This window comes from Danio rerio, chromosome 2, assembly GCF_052040795.2.
Source record: "Danio rerio strain M-AB ecotype USA chromosome 2, GRCz13ab, whole genome shotgun sequence".
Lineage (NCBI taxonomy): Eukaryota > Metazoa > Chordata > Actinopteri > Cypriniformes > Danionidae > Danio > Danio rerio.
The window spans coordinates 14,003,158-14,021,528 of NC_141022.1; the positions used below are offsets into that span (position 1 = coordinate 14,003,158).

Here is an 18,371-nt window from a genome sequence, read left to right on the forward strand (position 1 = left end):
TACAATTGATGGCATCTTCTATATTCAGTCGGCTCTATTTGATGCCGCACATAACTAAGAACTGACTATTACGGCTGTTGTTTCTTGGCCAAACAAACATTTTACTAACTCAGAAAAAAGAAAAAAATTACATATTGAGAAGTATTTTATTGAACAGATGGATTAAAAACTCCAAATGGTTTTTCGGTGTTATATGTGGGACATTAAACAGTCAAATTCCACTTAATAAGTAACTTTAATCCTATTTTTATTTGATTTATTTTTTTGTTTTTACATATACAGTTTTATTATTATCATCATCACTACTACCATTATTGCTATTATTATTTTATTTTTTATTTACTTTTTAATTCACTCAACTAATTATTTTGTTTCCGTTTGTTTGAGCTTTATTTATTTATTTATCTATTTTAATAGTCTATTTTTTTTTTTCACGGTAACACCTTGTTATTGTTTACATATCTGAGGCACGAGAGATGGGCTGTTCCCTGTTTTGTTTCTCTCTTTATCTTGAGATGTTGGTATTTGCCAGCTGCCCAGCAGCTCCTCTTAAGTTTGAATTGGGAACCTCATGTCCAGTTTGGATAGGCATGTCAGAGGGTGGGGTAAGTTGTGGGATCCTGTTGTTGGCTTGTATCTGTTTGTTTGTTCTTTCTAAAATGTTTTACTTTTTTTCATTTTGTCACATTCATTATATTCTCTCAGTGCTGGTTAATATGCTATCTTACTCAGATAAAAAACCTATTAAGAATAAAATAAGAGTATGCAGAGGTCATCTGGTAGAATACAGATTGGGGGTAGAGATGTTAAATTAGTTTCTTGGAATGTCAAAGGTCTTGGGCATGTTATGAAGAGAGATAAGGTATCCAGACATCTTAAATCACTAACAGCAGATGTGATTTTTCTACAGGAAACCCACATTAAAACGACAGAACAACGTAGACTGAAATTTAGCTGGATCTCTCAGATATATCAATCATCATTCACCTCTCATGCTCGAGGAGTGGCTATTATTTTTAGGAAAAACATTCCTTTTTAGTTTTCTTTTATGATTACTGACCCCTACGGTAGATATATTGTGGTTTCTGGAACCATAAATTCATTTCCAATAATTTTTTTTTAATATTTACGGCCCAAATATAGACAACCTAAACTTTTATAAGGTTTTTGACCTGCTCCCGAATGAAGACAACCATAATATGATTATTGGAGGGGATCTAAATTGCTATTTAGACCCTTACTTGGACAGGTTATCTATTAGCCCCCCTCCTAAAATTGCATCAGTACAGGTATTCAACAATTTGATTAAATCAAGGAACATGGTTGACATATAAAGAATCCAGCACCCTACTGACAGAGACTACTCTTATTACTCACATGTTCATAAATCGTACAGTAGAATAGATTACTTTTTGATTGATTCTTGGCTAATTTCACAAGTTAATGATACCAAACACCACAATATATTGATTTCAGATCACAGTCCCCTTACCATGCCTATAGATCTCTCTCTTCCTAAACAATGTTACTCCTGGCGTCTCAATCCATTTTATTAAAGCAAGATAAATTCATAGAATACATTGATACTAAATTAAAAGACTTTATAGAAACCAATGATAATGGGGAGGTCTCCGACTCCACACTGTGGGAAACCTTAAAAGCAGTCATACAAAGCAGTATGTTATTTCTTATGAATCTGTTTCTAAAAGGGAAAGAGAGAAACGACTTAAGGAAATACAAAGTATTCTTCCTACTCACGAATTGGCATATCAAACGTCGAAGTCGCCTGAAGATTATAATAAAATAATAAAACTCAAATATGAATATAGTTGTATTCTGGGACATCTAATAAACAATCTTTATCTAAAAATGAAGCAAAGATATTTTGAAACAGCAGATGAGCCTGATAGGCTTTTAGCAAGTCAGCTTGAAGGAATTCAAGCTTCCAGGTCCATCCATAGTATTAAGTCCAAAGACGGCACCCTTTTAGTTAATCCCAGAAATATCAATGCCCGCTTTGAAGAATTCTACAGGGAGCTTTATACCTCCAATAATACGTCCACTGATAATGATTTATCAAACTTTTTTGAATCTATTGATATGCCTAAACTTAGTGACAATGCATGGGCAGATTTAGACTCTGATTTTACCAAGGAGGAGATAGATGCTGCCATAAAGTCATTTCCATCTGGAAAAGCGGCAGGGCCAGATGGGTTCGGCCCTGAATTTTATAAGAAATTTAGTAATGTTCTCTATCTCTGCTCCTTAAGATGATACATAGTTCCAAAAAAGATTCGATTTTGCCCAGTACACTATACGAAGCTAACATTTCTCTTATTCTGAAGAAAAACAAAGATGAAACTGACCCAGCCAGTTATAGGCCAATTGCGCTACAAAATTTTGATAGAAAAGTGATCACTAAAGTGTTAGCCATGCGACTTAATAAACATTTATTATTCATCATTCATCCCGACCAGACTGGATTTATCTCTGGAAGATTCTCTTTCTTTAATGTACGTCACCTTCTTAATACAATATATGCCAATCATGCAAAAACAAAAGGAGCGGCAATTTTATCTTTGGACGCACAAAAAGCTTTTGATCAAGTTGAATGCCGTTATTTATATGAATCATTACAAAGGTTTGGATTTGGTCAAACGTTTATGTCATGGGTTAGATTAATATACGCCAAGCCCATGTGTTCAGTTTTGACTAATACAGACAGATCCCCTAAATTTCCTTTATGCCGATCAGTACAACAGGGTTGCCCTCTCTCTCCAGCCCTTTTCGCTATTGCGATTGAGCCCCTTGCCCTAAGCATAAGACGCCACATACAAATTACAGGCCTTCAAGTGGGAAACAGAGAAGTTCTTATTAGCCTTTATGCAGATGACATTATACTGTATCTGTCAAACTCTGAGCATTCAGTCCCAACTGTTTTGAATCTTATCACTTCTTTTGAAAAAAATATCCGGATATACAATCAATCTGTCCAAAAGTATATTCATGCCCCTTTCTGACATTTATGAACCTGACTTCCTTGAAAATATTCCATTTAAAATAGTTAAGGATAATTTAACTTATCTTGGGCTGACAATCCCTAAAGATTCAAAATTAATATTCAAATTAAACTTTGTAGAATTTCTTTCAAAACTTAAAAATGATATTAATAACTGGAAGATTTTACCCCTGTCTATGATTGGCCACATAAATTCAATTAAAATGGTTTCTCTCCCCAGATTTTTATATCTTTGTCAAAACCTCCCTATTTTCCTTACCGCTTTTTTTTCAAAGAGTTGGATTCTATAATAATGTCTTATATTTGGAAGTATAAACCACACAGAGTTTCAAAAATCCATCTTCAAAGCCTAGATCTGCAAGGGGCTTGGGAATACCAGTATTTAAACATTATTACTGAGCGGCTAACACTAGAGCTTTAATGTTCTGGCTGGAGGACGCACCAGTTAATTCTGCGGCAGAGACCCCTCAATGGGTGCAAGTGGAGGCCAATTTGGCTTTGAGGACCTCCCTAACGGCGATATTGTTCTCTAAGCTGGACAAGCCTAAAGTTTTAAATAAACTGAGTTTTTTGTTGAAAAACTCAGTAAAATTTTTTAACCAAATAAGTAAAGCTCTAACACTACCAGAGACCTCTGTATACACACCAACCTGTCAGAATCATTCATTCTTACTGGCATGGACTGATAAAACGTATTATGCTTGGAGAAAAAACTGTTTGTGTTTTATCAAGGATCTTGAGGATGTTGAGGGGCGTTTTGCTTCCTTTAGCCAGTTAAGGGAAAGATTTGACCTCCCTCATACACATTTCTTTCGTTATTTGCAAATCAGGCACTTTGTGAAGTCCAAAATTCCCAATTTCGAACTCTGTCCAGAAAATCGTGTGTTTTATGATATCTTTACAACCCCCCCCCCCCTGACTCCAGACATCTTATTTCTAAATTTGTGTGTTTATTTGAAAGCTATGTTACAGTATCCTCCAATAGATTTAAAGTTGCCTGGGAAAAACATTTTCTGGAATCAAACTTTCTGCAGACACATGGGACAATTCAATACATGACTTCAATACAGTCATGCTCAGTCAACAGCAGACACCAACTGATTCAATTTAAGGTCATACATCGTCTACACTACACTTAAGCCAAACTCCATAAAATCTTTCCTACAGTCTCACCAATGTGTGATAGATGCAAGATAGCAGAGGACACGGTTGCTCATGCCTTTTGGCTCTGTCCCCTACTGAACAGATTCTGGACCAGCATATTTGACTGGTATTCCAAGGCTTATAATTTTCTGCCAGATGCCGAGCTCGCTATCTTTGGACTTTCACAAAACACATCTTGGCTCCCTCAAACAGTGCAAGCGTCTTTAATGCAAGGCATGGTGGTTGCTAAAAGACTATTGCTTAATAATTGGAAATCAACGTTACCCCCCTCATTCCAGAACTGGATTTCTGATATGATGTCTTTTATTCAGATGGAGAGACTCAGAGTTTTAAGGACTAGCTCCACAAGAAAATTTTTGGCTACTTGGGGTCAATTTCTTGATTTATTTGACAAATCTACATCTCAAGAGCAATCCAGTGACCCCTCTGAGGTTTAAGCTATACACCTTTACTAGTTTTTATTGTATGTACTATGTTTTGTGACTAAGATGTGTGTGTTGTTTCTTTGTGTTTATTTTGTCTCTTTTCTCTGTTGTTTTTTTTTATATTGTCTTTTGTTTGTCTAAGTACGAGCCAATGTGTGTTCTTGTTCTGTGTGTGTGCATATATTAAGAAAATATGGATTATGACGCCCTGAATGCGTACGCGCCCTGCGCCTTCCGTTTTGCGCATGGACCGTCAAAATAGAGCCCATTGTCTTCTTGGTAACACTTTACTTGAAGGGATGTTCATAAAAATGTCATGAAACCTTTTAATTTTAAATGATATTGACAATGCTATAAAAATTATAGAGTATTGACACTGTTGATGAGAAAATTTAATGCCAATTCAGTTTGTTCCACTGAAAAATTGATAAACAGGAAAATATTTGAAACAATTATTATGGCGGGGCAGCACAAAGGTTTAGTGGTTAGCACAGTCACCTGACAGCAAGAAGGTTGCTGGTTTAAGTCAATTTATGTGGGGAGAACAGAGCAGGTTCTTGGTGAGGGACCAGTGTTAGCTCACAGACAGATTTGTCAGCTAATGAAATCTTATCAGGCAATAGCAAAGCTAGTATTGACAAAACATTAGCAAAAAAACATTCTTTTAAAACTTATTTTAATTGTCTTAATATTTGATAACTTTGATTTACTTTTTTTTTATCTAAACATACTTTAGGTAGTATGTTTTTTTATTCGTTTTTATTGTGTTTTAGTATGTCTTTAACCTAAAAATACTTGTGTCTACAGGCTTAGATAGGTCTGTGTTCCTGCCTAAAGTGCATATATGCCTTCTGTAGCACATACAGTACAGGTCAAAACAGCAAGTCTCCAAGTCTTAGTGCAGAGTCAGGCACTGCTTGTCAAGCGTTGACATCATTCTTTATTAAGACACAGCAAGCATTTAACTCTGCTGTACAGCTGCAATGACTCTACACAGCTGAGACTATGGTCTTGTTACACTTACCACAACATTTACCAAAAACGTTGGTGATATGGTGATATGGAAGCTTAGTTTTTATTTCAATACAAAAAGCTCTGTAAACATTTTGCATAATAAAAAGATTTCCATCAGCTAACATATCTGTCTGTAAGCAAACACTGGTGTCTTACCAAGAACCTACGCTGTTCTTCTTCAAATTACAGCTCAATTAAAATTCTGGCCTACCCTACTCTGTCTGAGTTACAAATGTATGGTAGAAATGATAAGGAAATAACTAAAGAACACACACAAGATGGCAGTTATGGTCTGTACGTTATGGAGGGGGAAATGGTCAGGAAATGAGAAGATCAAGGATAAATAATTTTGTGGTGCTGTTGACCAAGCAAATGTTTCTGCTTGTCGTAATTGTAAAAATTATTTATTGAGATACTGTGGTCTATAACTCCTCCCTGAGCTCATCATCTCACATTGGCTGTAGGTCATAATCCCCTATGTTTTTAGTCCGAACTCATTTTACACAGAAGGATTTTAAATTGAATAGCATTCAAAATATATATGGTACTTGTGACAATGAGCACTGGTTTGTAATTTATCTGCAATTTCACAAAACCTGTTGGTAAGTGCAAATAAGGGCTAAAATTGTGCAGTGTGAACTTTGCTCAAGATGCAAAGGCCAAGCAGGATGATGAAAGACATGTGCAAAAATAATAATAAAAAAAAACAGGGAGGAGCCAGCCCATGTCCACCTTACAAATTATTGTAAAGGGGTCAAATATGACAATATTGAAAATGGGTCATACCTGCTGCAGCCCTTCAGTAATGGAGGTAACAGGCGACATCCCACAGGTCAGTGCTGACAGCATGTACCCATCAGGACCAAATGAGCTAGTGAAATTTCCCTGCTGTGAAGCAACAGAAGTAGGTATATCAGACAAACAACATTCATTCTAAAAATCTATTTTACATTTTATGTAATTTATAATAGTATTTCAGAAGAAATTACAAAATTATATGTGCTTTATCACAAGATTAAAGAAATGGTTAAAGACACAGCTGTTTCACACACAGCAGGGTCCCTCATGTTTTGGGGTCCCCTTGAAACATTTCCGTTGTGTTACGTGGTTATTTGCAAGTGCTGTGGCAAAATGTAGTGCGTTTCTTAAGTTGTCTGTGTTGTAACAAAATGCAGCACGTTTCTTCAGTTGTTTGCATTGTGACAAAATGCAGCTCGTTTTTTCCTCTGTTTGGGTTGTGACAAAATGCTGTGCGTTTCTTCCGTTGTTTGTGTTGTGAAAAAATTCAGTGTTTCTTCCGCTGTTTGCGTTATGACAAAATGCAGCGTGTTTCTTTAGTAGTTTGTGTTGTGACAAATTGCAGCGCGTTTCTTCAGTTGTTTGTGTTGTGACAAAATGCAGAGCGTTTTTTCAGTTGTTTGCGTTGTGAAAAAATGCAGCCTGTTTCTTCCGCTGTTTGGGTTGTGACAAAATGCTGCGCGTTTCTTCCGTTGTTTGTGTTGTGAAAAAATTCAGAGTGTTTCTTCCGCTGTTTGGGTTATGACAAAGTGCAGTGCGTTTCTTCCGCTGTTTGCATTATGACAAAATGCAGCGTGTTTCTTTAGTAGTTCGTGTTGTGATAAAATGCAGCGCGTTTCTTCAGTTGTTTGCGTTGTGACAAAATGCAGCGCGTTTCTTCAGTTGTTTGGGTTGTGACAAAATGCTGCGCGTTTCTTCCGTTGTTTGTGTTGTGAAAAAATTCAGAGTGTTTCTTCCGCTGTTTGGGTTATGACAAAGTGCAGTGCGTTTCTTCCGCTGTTTGCGTTATGACAAAATGCAGCGTGTTTCTTTAGTAGTTTGTGTTGTGACAAAATGCAGCGCGTTTCTTCAGTTGTTTGCGTTGTGACAAAATGCAGCGCGTTTTTTCAGTTGTTTGCGTTGTGACAAAATGCAGCGCGTTTCTTCAGTTGTTTGTGTTGTGACAAAATGCAGCGCGTTTTTTCAGTTGTTTGAGTTGTGACAAAATGCAGAGCGTTTTTTCAGTTGTTTGCGTTGTGAAAAAATGCAGCCTGTTTCTTCCGCTGTTTGGGTTGTGACAAAATGCTGCGCGTTTCTTCCGTTGTTTGTGTTGTGAAAAAATTCAGAGTGTTTCTTCCGCTGTTTGGGTTATGACAAAGTGCAGTGCGTTTCTTCCGCTGTTTGCGTTATGACAAAATGCAGCGTGTTTCTTTAGTAGTTTGTGTTGTGACAAAATGCAGCGCGTTTCTTCAGTTGTTTGCGTTGTGACAAAATGCAGCGCGTTTTTTCAGTTTTTTGAGTTGTGACAAAATGCAGCATGTTTCTTCAGTTGTTTGCGTTGTGAAAAAATGCAGCCTGTTTCTTCCGCTGTTTGGGTTGTGACAAAATGCAGAGCATTTCTTCCATTGTTTGTGTTTTGAGAATTTGCAACGTGTGTGCCGTCAAACTGATAAAGAATGTTTATTAATTTGGCTTTAGTAATTGCATGTGTTTTCTTAAATTGCAGCTTGTTACACTCAACCACTGTATAAAATTCTGTTTCAGACATGTCATGTTATATCTGGTTTCAGGTTAGCATTTTGTTAAACAACAATCAGTAACAGAACCAAATGTTTCCAATATGTTTAAGCATTCTGCTTTACTTTAATAATGAATTCAGTTTATCTGTAAATTATACACTTGTTGCATTATCATTCCAGTTGAAAGAAAATTCATGGAAAATGCTTAAAAAGTACCCACAATTCTGGAATGAGTCATGTACATATTATTGCTTTTCTAGTGATTTTTCTAAGTAATTTTGAATAAAAGCGTGTGCTAAATAAATAAATGTACATCAAAGAAGCAGAAAGTTTTTCTGTCTTGAAACTTGTCACATAAGAGCCACCATGTACTCACCACCGCATCTTTCACCACAATTTTTGCCACTTGCTCCGGTTGAGAGACACCAGATGTCTCTGAAATTAACTTGGTTTCCAGAGGCTGCCCAAGAAAAAGATATACACAGGAATTTACTTTTAAATGGTCTATTCATATTAATGTTAATATTAGAGGTCAGATAGTAACTGTTTTCAAGACAAAACAATAAATTGCTCACTTTAGTTTTATTCTCTTCTGCAAAACCTGGTGTATCTGTGTCTGGAGGATATGCCACAGTAACATAGATATTATAGGGTTTCATCTAAGAAAAATCAAAAATCAAAGTTGTATCAATAGACTGCTGCATCATACAGAAGATACAGAGCAAGTGTCCTGCATACAAACTCACTTCCATCTGCAAGGCCTCAGCCAGACCACGCAAGGCAAATTTGGAGGGTGAGTAGGCCGTGTAGCCAAAGAGGCCGATCTGCCCTGCCTGTGATGACACAAACATGATGCGACCCATCCGCCTTTCTTTCATAGTGGTGATCACTGCACGGGTGGGGTAAACACTGCCTAGATAATTCACCTCCATCATTTTCTGTTAAAAGGAAAGCACACACTTAAGCTTAAATGGTAAGTTGATTTCAAAATGTTAAATCTCTAATCATTACTTAGCCTCATGTTGTAATAAGACATTTTCAATCCAATTTGCCTACATGTACTCCACCCTAAAAGTACTGCATGTACTCATTTTGTAAAGAAAAAATACATACATTTGACTTACTACTGTAAAAGAATAACAGGCTAGTTTGGGGGCATAATTAATTGTCATTAATTGACCAATCTTGTCAAATCCTCCAAATGTATATCATTAATTTCCATCCACATAAAAAATGTTAATCTGCCATTCGCTGAGTCATCATGAAGAGACATCTTCTCGTGTTTGCAAAATGATTTATTAGACAAAATAATGACAAAATGTATAGTTCACAAACTGGCAGCAAACAGCCTCTCCACTTAATGCTTAAGTCTTGTGAATCCATAATTCCTTTTGTTTACATATTGTATGTACCCTTGTTCAAAATCCAAAGTGCAATGTTATAGCCAACATTAGCTTTAAGTGTGTGCAAAGATGTAAAAAGGGATAGTCTGTGAAACTTTGAATACTCATGTAAACACACAAATTATGTTTTCAAATATGATTTAGGATGGTGAAAATTGGGACACAAATAAACCTAAAAGTCCTAAACCTTAAAGATCTTAGTTTTTTTTTTTTGCTTGGTATTTGCCATAAATGATGAATCTTGTCTAGTACCTACATGCCCATTTAAGAATGCTCTCAGTTCTTTGATGAAAGTTTCATAGTTTACATGCTTTTGTTGACTCCCACTCGTTTTAGACTCGTGCATAATTTAATTTTGGACATTCAGCAAATCACCGTCTTTTGTCATCAAAAAATGACATCTTGTTGCAGTGTTCAAACTGCTATATAATCATAGCCTGTATTATGAGCATATTTCAAATGCATTCAAAGAATATTCACAAATTTACCAGATTCCTGAGGGAACAGCAAGCTTTTGCAATACTGAATTCATGTATTTCATCTTAATTGGTGTGGCATATAAGGTGCACTCAGCTCTTACACTACCATTGCATTTGGAGTGGGTTTAGATTTACCAGTTGTGTTGTTGTCGCACTCGGCAAACTGACTGTCGATTTTCAAAATTAAAAACAGAATATGCAAAGGGTTTAGGGTACGCTATATGCTACCTGACAAAAGGCTTGTCTTTGATCCCAGTTGTAAGAGAAACAAATAATAACTTGACTTCTAGTTGATCATTTGGAAAAGTGGCAGAAGGTAGATTTTTCTGATAAAGCATCTGTTTAAAACAATCCTTATCATTACAAAGACTGCAGCAGACCTATTGAAACCTGCATGGACCCAAAATTCTCACAGAAATCAGTCAGGTTTGGTAAAGGAAAAATAATGGTTTGTGGTTGCATTTAGTTTGGGGGTGTGTAAGAGAGTTGAATGGCAACATCAACCGCCTGAGGTATAAAGACATTTGTGCTGCCCATTACATTACAAACCACAGGAGAGAACACATTCTTTAGCAGGATCGCTCTCCTTCTCATATTTTAACTTTCACATCAAAGTTTCTGAAAGCAAAGAAGGTCAAGGTGCTCCAGGATTGGCCAGCCCAGTCACCAGATATGAACATTATTGAGCATGTCTGGCGTAAGATGAAGGAAGAGGCATTGAAGAAGAATCCAAAGAATCTTGATGAACTCTGGTAGTCCTGCAACAACACTTTCTTTGCCATTCCAGATGACTTTATTAACAAGTTATTTGAGTCATTACAGAGATGTATGAATACAGTCGTCCAAAGCTCATGGCAGTCATACGAAATATAAATTATTTTACCACTGCACCATGACTTTATATTCTACAATGTACATCATTTCTGTTAAGTGATAAGACTTTTGTATAAGCAAAGTCAGACCTTACTGTCCTTATTAAATAATTTAAAATCAATAGAATTTTTAAATTCTAAAATTTAGAATTTTTTAAAAAGGTTTCAAATTGCTTGATTGACTATGTCCTTGACATAGTAAATGATTCATTAATGACAGGAATTTTTCCTAATGCTTTTAAAAAAGCTGTGGTAAAGCCACTTTAAAAAAAAAACAAATTTGGACTAAACAGTTTTAAATAATTACAGATCAATTTCTAATGTTACATTTTTTAGTAAGATTTTAGAAAAAGTTGTATTGCTACAGCTCAATCAATTTTTAGATGAGCATAAAATTTGGGAAAAATATCAGTCAGGTTTTAGAAAAGGTCATAGTACAGAAACAGCATTATTGAAAGTAGTTAATGATATGCGCTTAAACATAGATAAAGGTAATGCATCAGTTTTAATTCTTCTAGATTTAAGTGTAGCATTCATTGATCATTGCATTTTGATTAACAGACTGGAAAAACTTGTAGGTCTCTCTGGGATCGTTTTAAATTGATTCAATACATATGTCACAGAAAGGACATTCTTAGTAAATATAGACGAATATACATCGCAAGAACACTATATTATATGGTGTTCCTCAGGGATCTATCCTTGGCCCAAGTCTATTTTTAATATATATACTTCCTTTAGGTAGTATAATTCAGAAATATGGCATGAATTATCATCTTTATGCTGATGACATACAATTATATATTTCTGTTGAGCCAAGAGACACTGCAGCATTGGAAAATTTGTCCAACTGCATGTCCAATATTAAGCACTGGATGACTGCAAATTTTTTAAAGTTGAATAAAGATAAAACAGAAATTCTAATTGTGGGCAAAAAACCTGAGCGAGAAAGGATTGAAGCGGAACTGTGTTCTTTATGTTTACAATCAAAAAAAGAATTAAAGAACCAGGGTGTTATTTTCGATTGTGATCTTAATTTTAAATCTTATATTAATCAAGTTACAAAAACATGTTTTTATCATTTAAGAAATGTTGCCAAAATTCGTTCTTTCCTATCTTTTGATGATACCAAGAAATTAATTCATGCTTTTATTTTCTCTCGGCTTGATTATTGCAATGCTATCTATACTGGTCTACCTAAGGGTTCTACAATGAAGTTGCAATTGATACAAAATGCAGCAGCCAGAGTTTTAATAAAATTAAAGAAACGAGAGCACATTACACCAGTATTAATAGAGTTACACTGGTTGCCTGTGCACCAAAGGATAGATTTTAAGATTCTTTTATTAGTTTATAAAGCACTACACCATATGACACCTTCCTACATTTCCGACTGTTTAACAAAATATAATCCAAACCGTTTACTACGCTCTTCTAGTGCTGGACTTTTAGAATTTTATCCTGTAAACTGATGCGATCTGGCAGCACTTCTTTTAGCCATTATGCACCAAAAATTTGGAACTGTCTCCCCCTTGAACTAAAAGAATCCCCAAGTATTCATGTTTTTAAAAAGCGTGTAAAGACACACCTTTTTAAAATTGCGTATGATTAAACAAGTTTGTTAGTGGTACGCATTTTATCTATTTTGTTGTGGGTTTATGTATGTAGTGTATGGTGTGTGCCTGTAAGGACTATTGTGTGTGTGATTATGTGGATATATACTTGCATTTTGTGTACATTAATGCTTTTATTTCAGTATATGTGATAAGTTTTTGTGGTCTATTTTAATGCTTTTGTTGTTGTTTGTGAGGCACTTTGAGTTGCATGTATGTTGGAAAAGTGCTATACAAATAAAGTTTATTATTATTATTATTAATGCATGATCATGTTCTATTTTGGTAAAATAAGCGTAATCTGGAGGTCTTTGCCTTTTTTATAAGCCACTTCTGATACCAATTGATTAACCAGAAGTCAAGTTCTTATTTGTTGTTCCTAAAACTTGGATAGGCAACAAGACTTTTATCAGGTTTTATTTATACATTTAGATTTATACATTGCAATTTTATCTAGTTTCTTTTCTGGTCTATGGTCCCCAATCTTTTTATTTTTTATTTTTCTATGCATCATAACTCATAACATGTATTTATGATCCCTCTTTGTAATAGCTTTTTGACAAACTGTTTAGCCAATGTCATGCCTTCCCCTCTTGTGCATACAGAGTTTCAACTTCTCTGCCATGTTACTTATATATGGTCTACTCTGTATTTGCGTGTGCTTGCCGCTCGTCTATATTTGAAATAAAAACTTGAGCTCATTATAATACTTTGCGAGTGATTATTGAAATGCCGCTTCTCCCAATCTTTTAATAACAAACATGAGTAAAGCACAAAAAAAACTAATAGGTAAATGGTTCTTTCAGCAACCCAAATTGATGTTTAATGATTATCATCACCTTTTGGACTAATATAAACTCAGAATGATGAAATTAATTTTTAACAAGTGGTTACATGTGCTGGTGAAGAATAAAGATACATATGAGAGATTTGCACTGACGTTTTTCACTTTATTTCGGAGACAGTATGTATTCATAAATGTTTTGTGTATTTATTTATTTTATATGATTGCAAACAATACGGTAGGATATTTCACATTATCACTGATCTGCAGAGAATATGACGTCTGTCGTACCCCACGCCAAGCAAAACAGTACTATCTGACAGTGGAGACACAAGCATCATAAATGTGACCCACACCATAGCAAACTGAACTGTACCACGCAGTGAAAAAGAGACAAAAATCAGCTGGTGGCAACACATTTCTTCCTCCTCAGCAGCGAGGCCGCAGTGTGCACTTCTTTGTCCTGGGTTTCAGCATCCAATGTAACATGACTTACAACTCACACTCATGATAAAAAATATATACTTTTGATCTATCACATTCACCTCAGGGTTCAACTCAATAATTAGTTTAACTGGCCCAATCAGGTTCATTCAAATCTTTACCAAAATTTTCACTGGCCCAACCAAAAAAAAAAAAAAGTTAATAGCTATTTCTTAGCCACATATTTTAGATTGTGTCAAAAGCCAAACATAACTGTACACATACAATTTTTATTCAAATAACCTTTCTTTAAATACAACTGACAATTTTACAAATCATAATAGTGATAACAAATTTTAAAACAAAATAAATAAATAATTTAAAAATTTTAAATAAAACTGTGAATCTAGAATTTAAATATTAAGAGTCTTAATAAATGTATAATGAGCAAAATTCTAAGTGTTCCGCAAACAAAATGAGCAGTATGGAAAACGTACAAGTATTTTATTGCTGTTCTAAATTATTTGACAAAAAGTGTCTCACTTAGCTGTATTATTAATTTGTAATTATTTTTTCAATAATTAAAAAAAATATATGGAACAGTTTAAATTTCAAAATTGGAATATTACATTACATTATATATGGCTAGTAATGTATTGTTTTTTATACTGTGGCAAGCTTGTATATAAATGGTCTAGGCTCTCTTATTACACTTAAACAGCTGACAAAGTACTGTCATAACCTGCGATCACACTGGAGTTTTATCCCCATAGGCTTCATACGCACACGAATGCATCAGACTGCAAGTTTCGCAGTTCGCTGCGTTGGAAAAGTTCAAGCTTGGTGAACTCTGAACTGCAAAATTGCATCACTTGACTGTGTGAGACCAATCAAGTACCAAAACACGACCTTTCTGGATAGATGTTAAAAATATTGACCAATCGCTCATTTTTAAAAATGTTTAAATCATCTTGTTTAAATCGCGCCCCTTTTCGCAGCATCGTACTACAGAACGTTGCATGCTCAAACTCTAGTGAGACTGCAGCTATATACACTTATATACACATCCACTTTATTAGGTACACCTGTCCAACTGCTCGTTAATGCAAATTTCTAAATCAGCCTATCACACGGCATGCATTTGGGCATGTAGACATGTTGAAGACAATCTGCTGCAGTTTAAACTGAGCATCAGAATGGGGAAGAAAGGTGATTTAAGTGACTTTGAACGTGGCATGGTTGTTGGTGCCAGACAGGCTGTTCTGAGTATTTCAGAAACTGCTGATCTTCAGAGATTTTCATGCACAAATATCTTTAGGGTTTATAGTGAATGGTCCAAAAAAAGAGAAAATATCTGGTGAGTGGCAGTTCTGTGGGAGCAAATGCCTTGTTGATGACAGAGGTCAGAAGAGAATGGCAAGACCGATTCAAACTGATAGAAAGGCAACAGTAACTTAAATAGCCATTCTTACAACCGAGGTATGCAGAAGAGTATCTCTGAATGCACAACATGTCGAACTTTGAAACAGATGGGCTCCTGTCAGCTAAGAACAGGAAACTAAAACTACAATTCGTACATGCAAATTGCCCAATAGAAAATTGCAAAAATGTTGCCTGGTCTGCCTGCTTTCTGTTCCGACATTCAGATGGAAGAATCGGAATTTGGCATCAACAACATGAAAGTATGGACCTATCCTGCCTTGCATCAATGGTTCAGGATGGTGGTGGTGGTGTAATGGTGTAGGGGACATTTACTTGACAAACTTTGGGCCCATTAGTACCATGGTGTTGCTGACCATGTCCATCCCACTATTACCAAAGTGTACCCAGGTTCTGATGGCTACTTTCAACAGGATAACGCGCCATGTCATAAAGTGCAAACCATCTCACATGGGTTCTTGAACATGACAATGAGTTCACTATACTCAAATGGCCTCTACAGTCACAAGATCTCAATGCAATAGAGCACCTTTGGGATGTGCAATATCGGTGTGGTACTGAGATCCCATATCAACTTATTATTAGCATTCATTTAGTTGTTTGAGCGCAAAAGGAGTTAAAAAGCCAATCAAATGCAAGTGCCAGAAGTAACAGCAGGCTAGCGCAGAAATTCCTTTGAAAATACTGTGGTAAAATAAATGTCCATATTTTCAGGTCATGATGTGGGAAAATGGAATTGAATGCAGTACTTCTCATACATTTTGAAACCTACTTTATATCGTATATCAATCAGACAATCATTTTAAAGAAAACAGACCTTAAAGAGCTGATTTTGTAACTGCATACGGTTCACCAGAAGCACTTGAACTGGGTTAATGAAAATTAAAAGTTATTATGCGTGTTCAAACTAATAAGGCTTCTGACCTGTCTGCTTTTCCTGAAAACTGACGGCAAAATGTGCAAAGCATCAAAACATGTTGCAGTCTCTTCGCTGTACTGGTTGTTACCAGTTCTCGGAAAAAAAAACCCTAACATGCTCACTTGATATGGTGAAAAATAATGTAGTCAGACTTACTTTCGACTGTCGTAGCAGTCGGCATATTATTAATACCTTATCGAAAGTGCTTTACTGAATACCTTCAAATAGTTATAAGCTGCTTTCATGTTTCTTTTTTATTTGCCAAATTGCCAAATTACCAACTTGAGTGATGTATTAATATGCAGAAAGAAACATTTGATAAGTTGGACATTAATTTTTCAGAAAAAAAATTAAATAGGACCATCATATACCATTGAGTTTCTGGTAATTTCCTTAGACAGCAATCTTATGATAAACCTAATCGCATCAAAGAAGATGTTTTAGAAAACCGATCTATCACAAAAAAGGAACTGCTTTCTTTATTGGGGCAATTAAACATCACTATGCAAATTATTCCTTAAGGACCCTCTTTCAATTCAGCCTATAGATCGGTCTAAAGCGGTCTACAAATTCCTCACATCAATTTTCCTCACATCAAATTCACATCAATTTTCTCTCACATCACTTAAAATACAGTGCATATGCACTTGTCTAGGTTCACTTATATTTGCATCTGGAACAAAGTTATTGAGGGTCTGCTTCTCCAACTACATCAATAATTGCACCATGCTGGTCAGTATTTCCTCTAGGATTTGTTCCAGCTGTGGCTTTTTTACACCAATCTAACCAACTACCTGTGGCGTTATTTCAAGGACATATGATGTGAGTGCAGTATTACAAGCCGAGATCGCATTCATGTAATAGCCTAAAACATGCTAATCCATTTGCTTGCACGCCGATTTCCTTTGCTCGTGCACAAAACTTCTTGCACGCCCCCTCAAATATGCGCTGCTAGATCTTCTTGTGCGCTTCTCAAATAAACACTGCTGAAGTGCGATTAAGTGCATTTATGTAACAAGTATATCTCCCAACATTTATTAGATTTGCTAGGAATATTTATGAATATTTCCAATAGGTTTACAGGGCGGTATAAATGCGTCCTGAAGTAAAGTGAAACAGCAATATGTCATGTTTGCTGGTCTCACGCATCACGCACCTGTCAGTCAACCAGTCAGTCAGTACATAACCTTAAAGGGTTAAACAAATGATGTACCGAACTACTATGGTTACAGAAAATTTCATGCTGTTAAAATTTACCTTTTAATACGTTTTGGTATGATTATCACCTGCTTTAAAAAAAACAAAAACAAAAAAACAGGACAGGACAGAATGTATTGAATGAAAAGCTGTAATGTAACTGTGGCAGGATCAATTTTGGCGTGGCGGAATGAATGTAGCGGAAACCATGCTGGCTGTATTAGACTTGATGCCACTAAGAATGCACTTTTTTATTATTGTAGTTATTAATGCGTTATTGACGAAAATTGGATAAAATATAGGCGACACCTGATATATAAGGAACTAAGCCGAAAGAAAATGAATGAATAAAGGAAGGAATGTATGCTTATTTTTGCTTTAATTCAATTAAACTTATTTGAGAGAAAGTGATTCTAACTCAGGGATGTCAAACTCAATTCCTGGAGGGCCTCAGCCCTGCACAGTTTAGTTCCAACCATAATTGAACTAACATGATCAAACTAATTGAGTCCTTCAGGCTTGTTTGAAACCTACAGGTAAGTGTGGTGGAGCAGGGTTGGAACTAAACTGTGCAGGGCTGCGGTCCTTCAGGAACTTAGTTTGACATCCCTGTTCTAACTGAAATCCAACTTGGCCTTGGTTCAGGCAAAAACCTCAGTCAAGCTTGCATCAGCTGACAATCAGTTGTTCCTAATGTATACCAAACAACTCCATTTATTCAGACTCCCTCTAACTGCTAAGGTGCATGATTACTTAACCACATGAGCACATCACCAACAACACTACCTCTATGCTTATCCTTGTTATAATTCAATTAAAAATATTTGCATGTCAATGAACGTCAGATGTCAGAAAAGAATTTGTCTGGCTATAAGGTATATTCAGACATATCACCTTGAAATGGTCAACTTCCACTTCCTCAAACTTCCCAGATAATGATGTCCCGGCACAATTCACCAGCATGTCCACAGGACCCAGCTTCTCTTGAGCCTGTATGGCAAACACAAACAAACTATCTGAAGAAAGAATAATAAGAGTTTATGTTCATAATCATGGGTGAGTTTAAATGTTCACACAGAAAAAGATGGCGAAAGGATTTTATG

At 35.8% G+C, this 18,371-nt stretch overlaps 2 protein-coding genes across 8 annotated transcripts in view; both read right to left on the reverse strand.

The window, feature by feature from the left end:
* The window catches only part of LOC147846232 (uncharacterized), an 849,179-nt gene that overhangs the window by 565,982 nt on the left and 264,826 nt on the right, over positions 1–18,371 (reverse strand). The gene's annotated exons all lie outside the window — the stretch shown is intronic.
* Positions 1–18,371, reverse strand: part of kdsr (3-ketodihydrosphingosine reductase) — a 29,658-nt gene that overhangs the window by 8,501 nt on the left and 2,786 nt on the right. For 6 of the 7 annotated variants that reach the window (XR_015477617.1, XR_015477615.1, XR_015477614.1 and 3 more), the window contains 5 exon segments: positions 18,163–18,258; positions 8,885–9,076; positions 8,714–8,797; positions 8,515–8,598; positions 6,409–6,510 (listed from right to left, as the gene is read on the reverse strand). Coding sequence is in view for 3 of the 7 variants with exons in the window: in XM_087239118.1 (XP_087095244.1) it covers positions 6,409–6,510; positions 8,515–8,598; positions 8,714–8,797; positions 8,885–9,076; positions 18,163–18,258 (558 nt within the window). In the remaining 4 variants the exon portion in view is untranslated. 7 annotated transcript variants of the gene reach the window in all.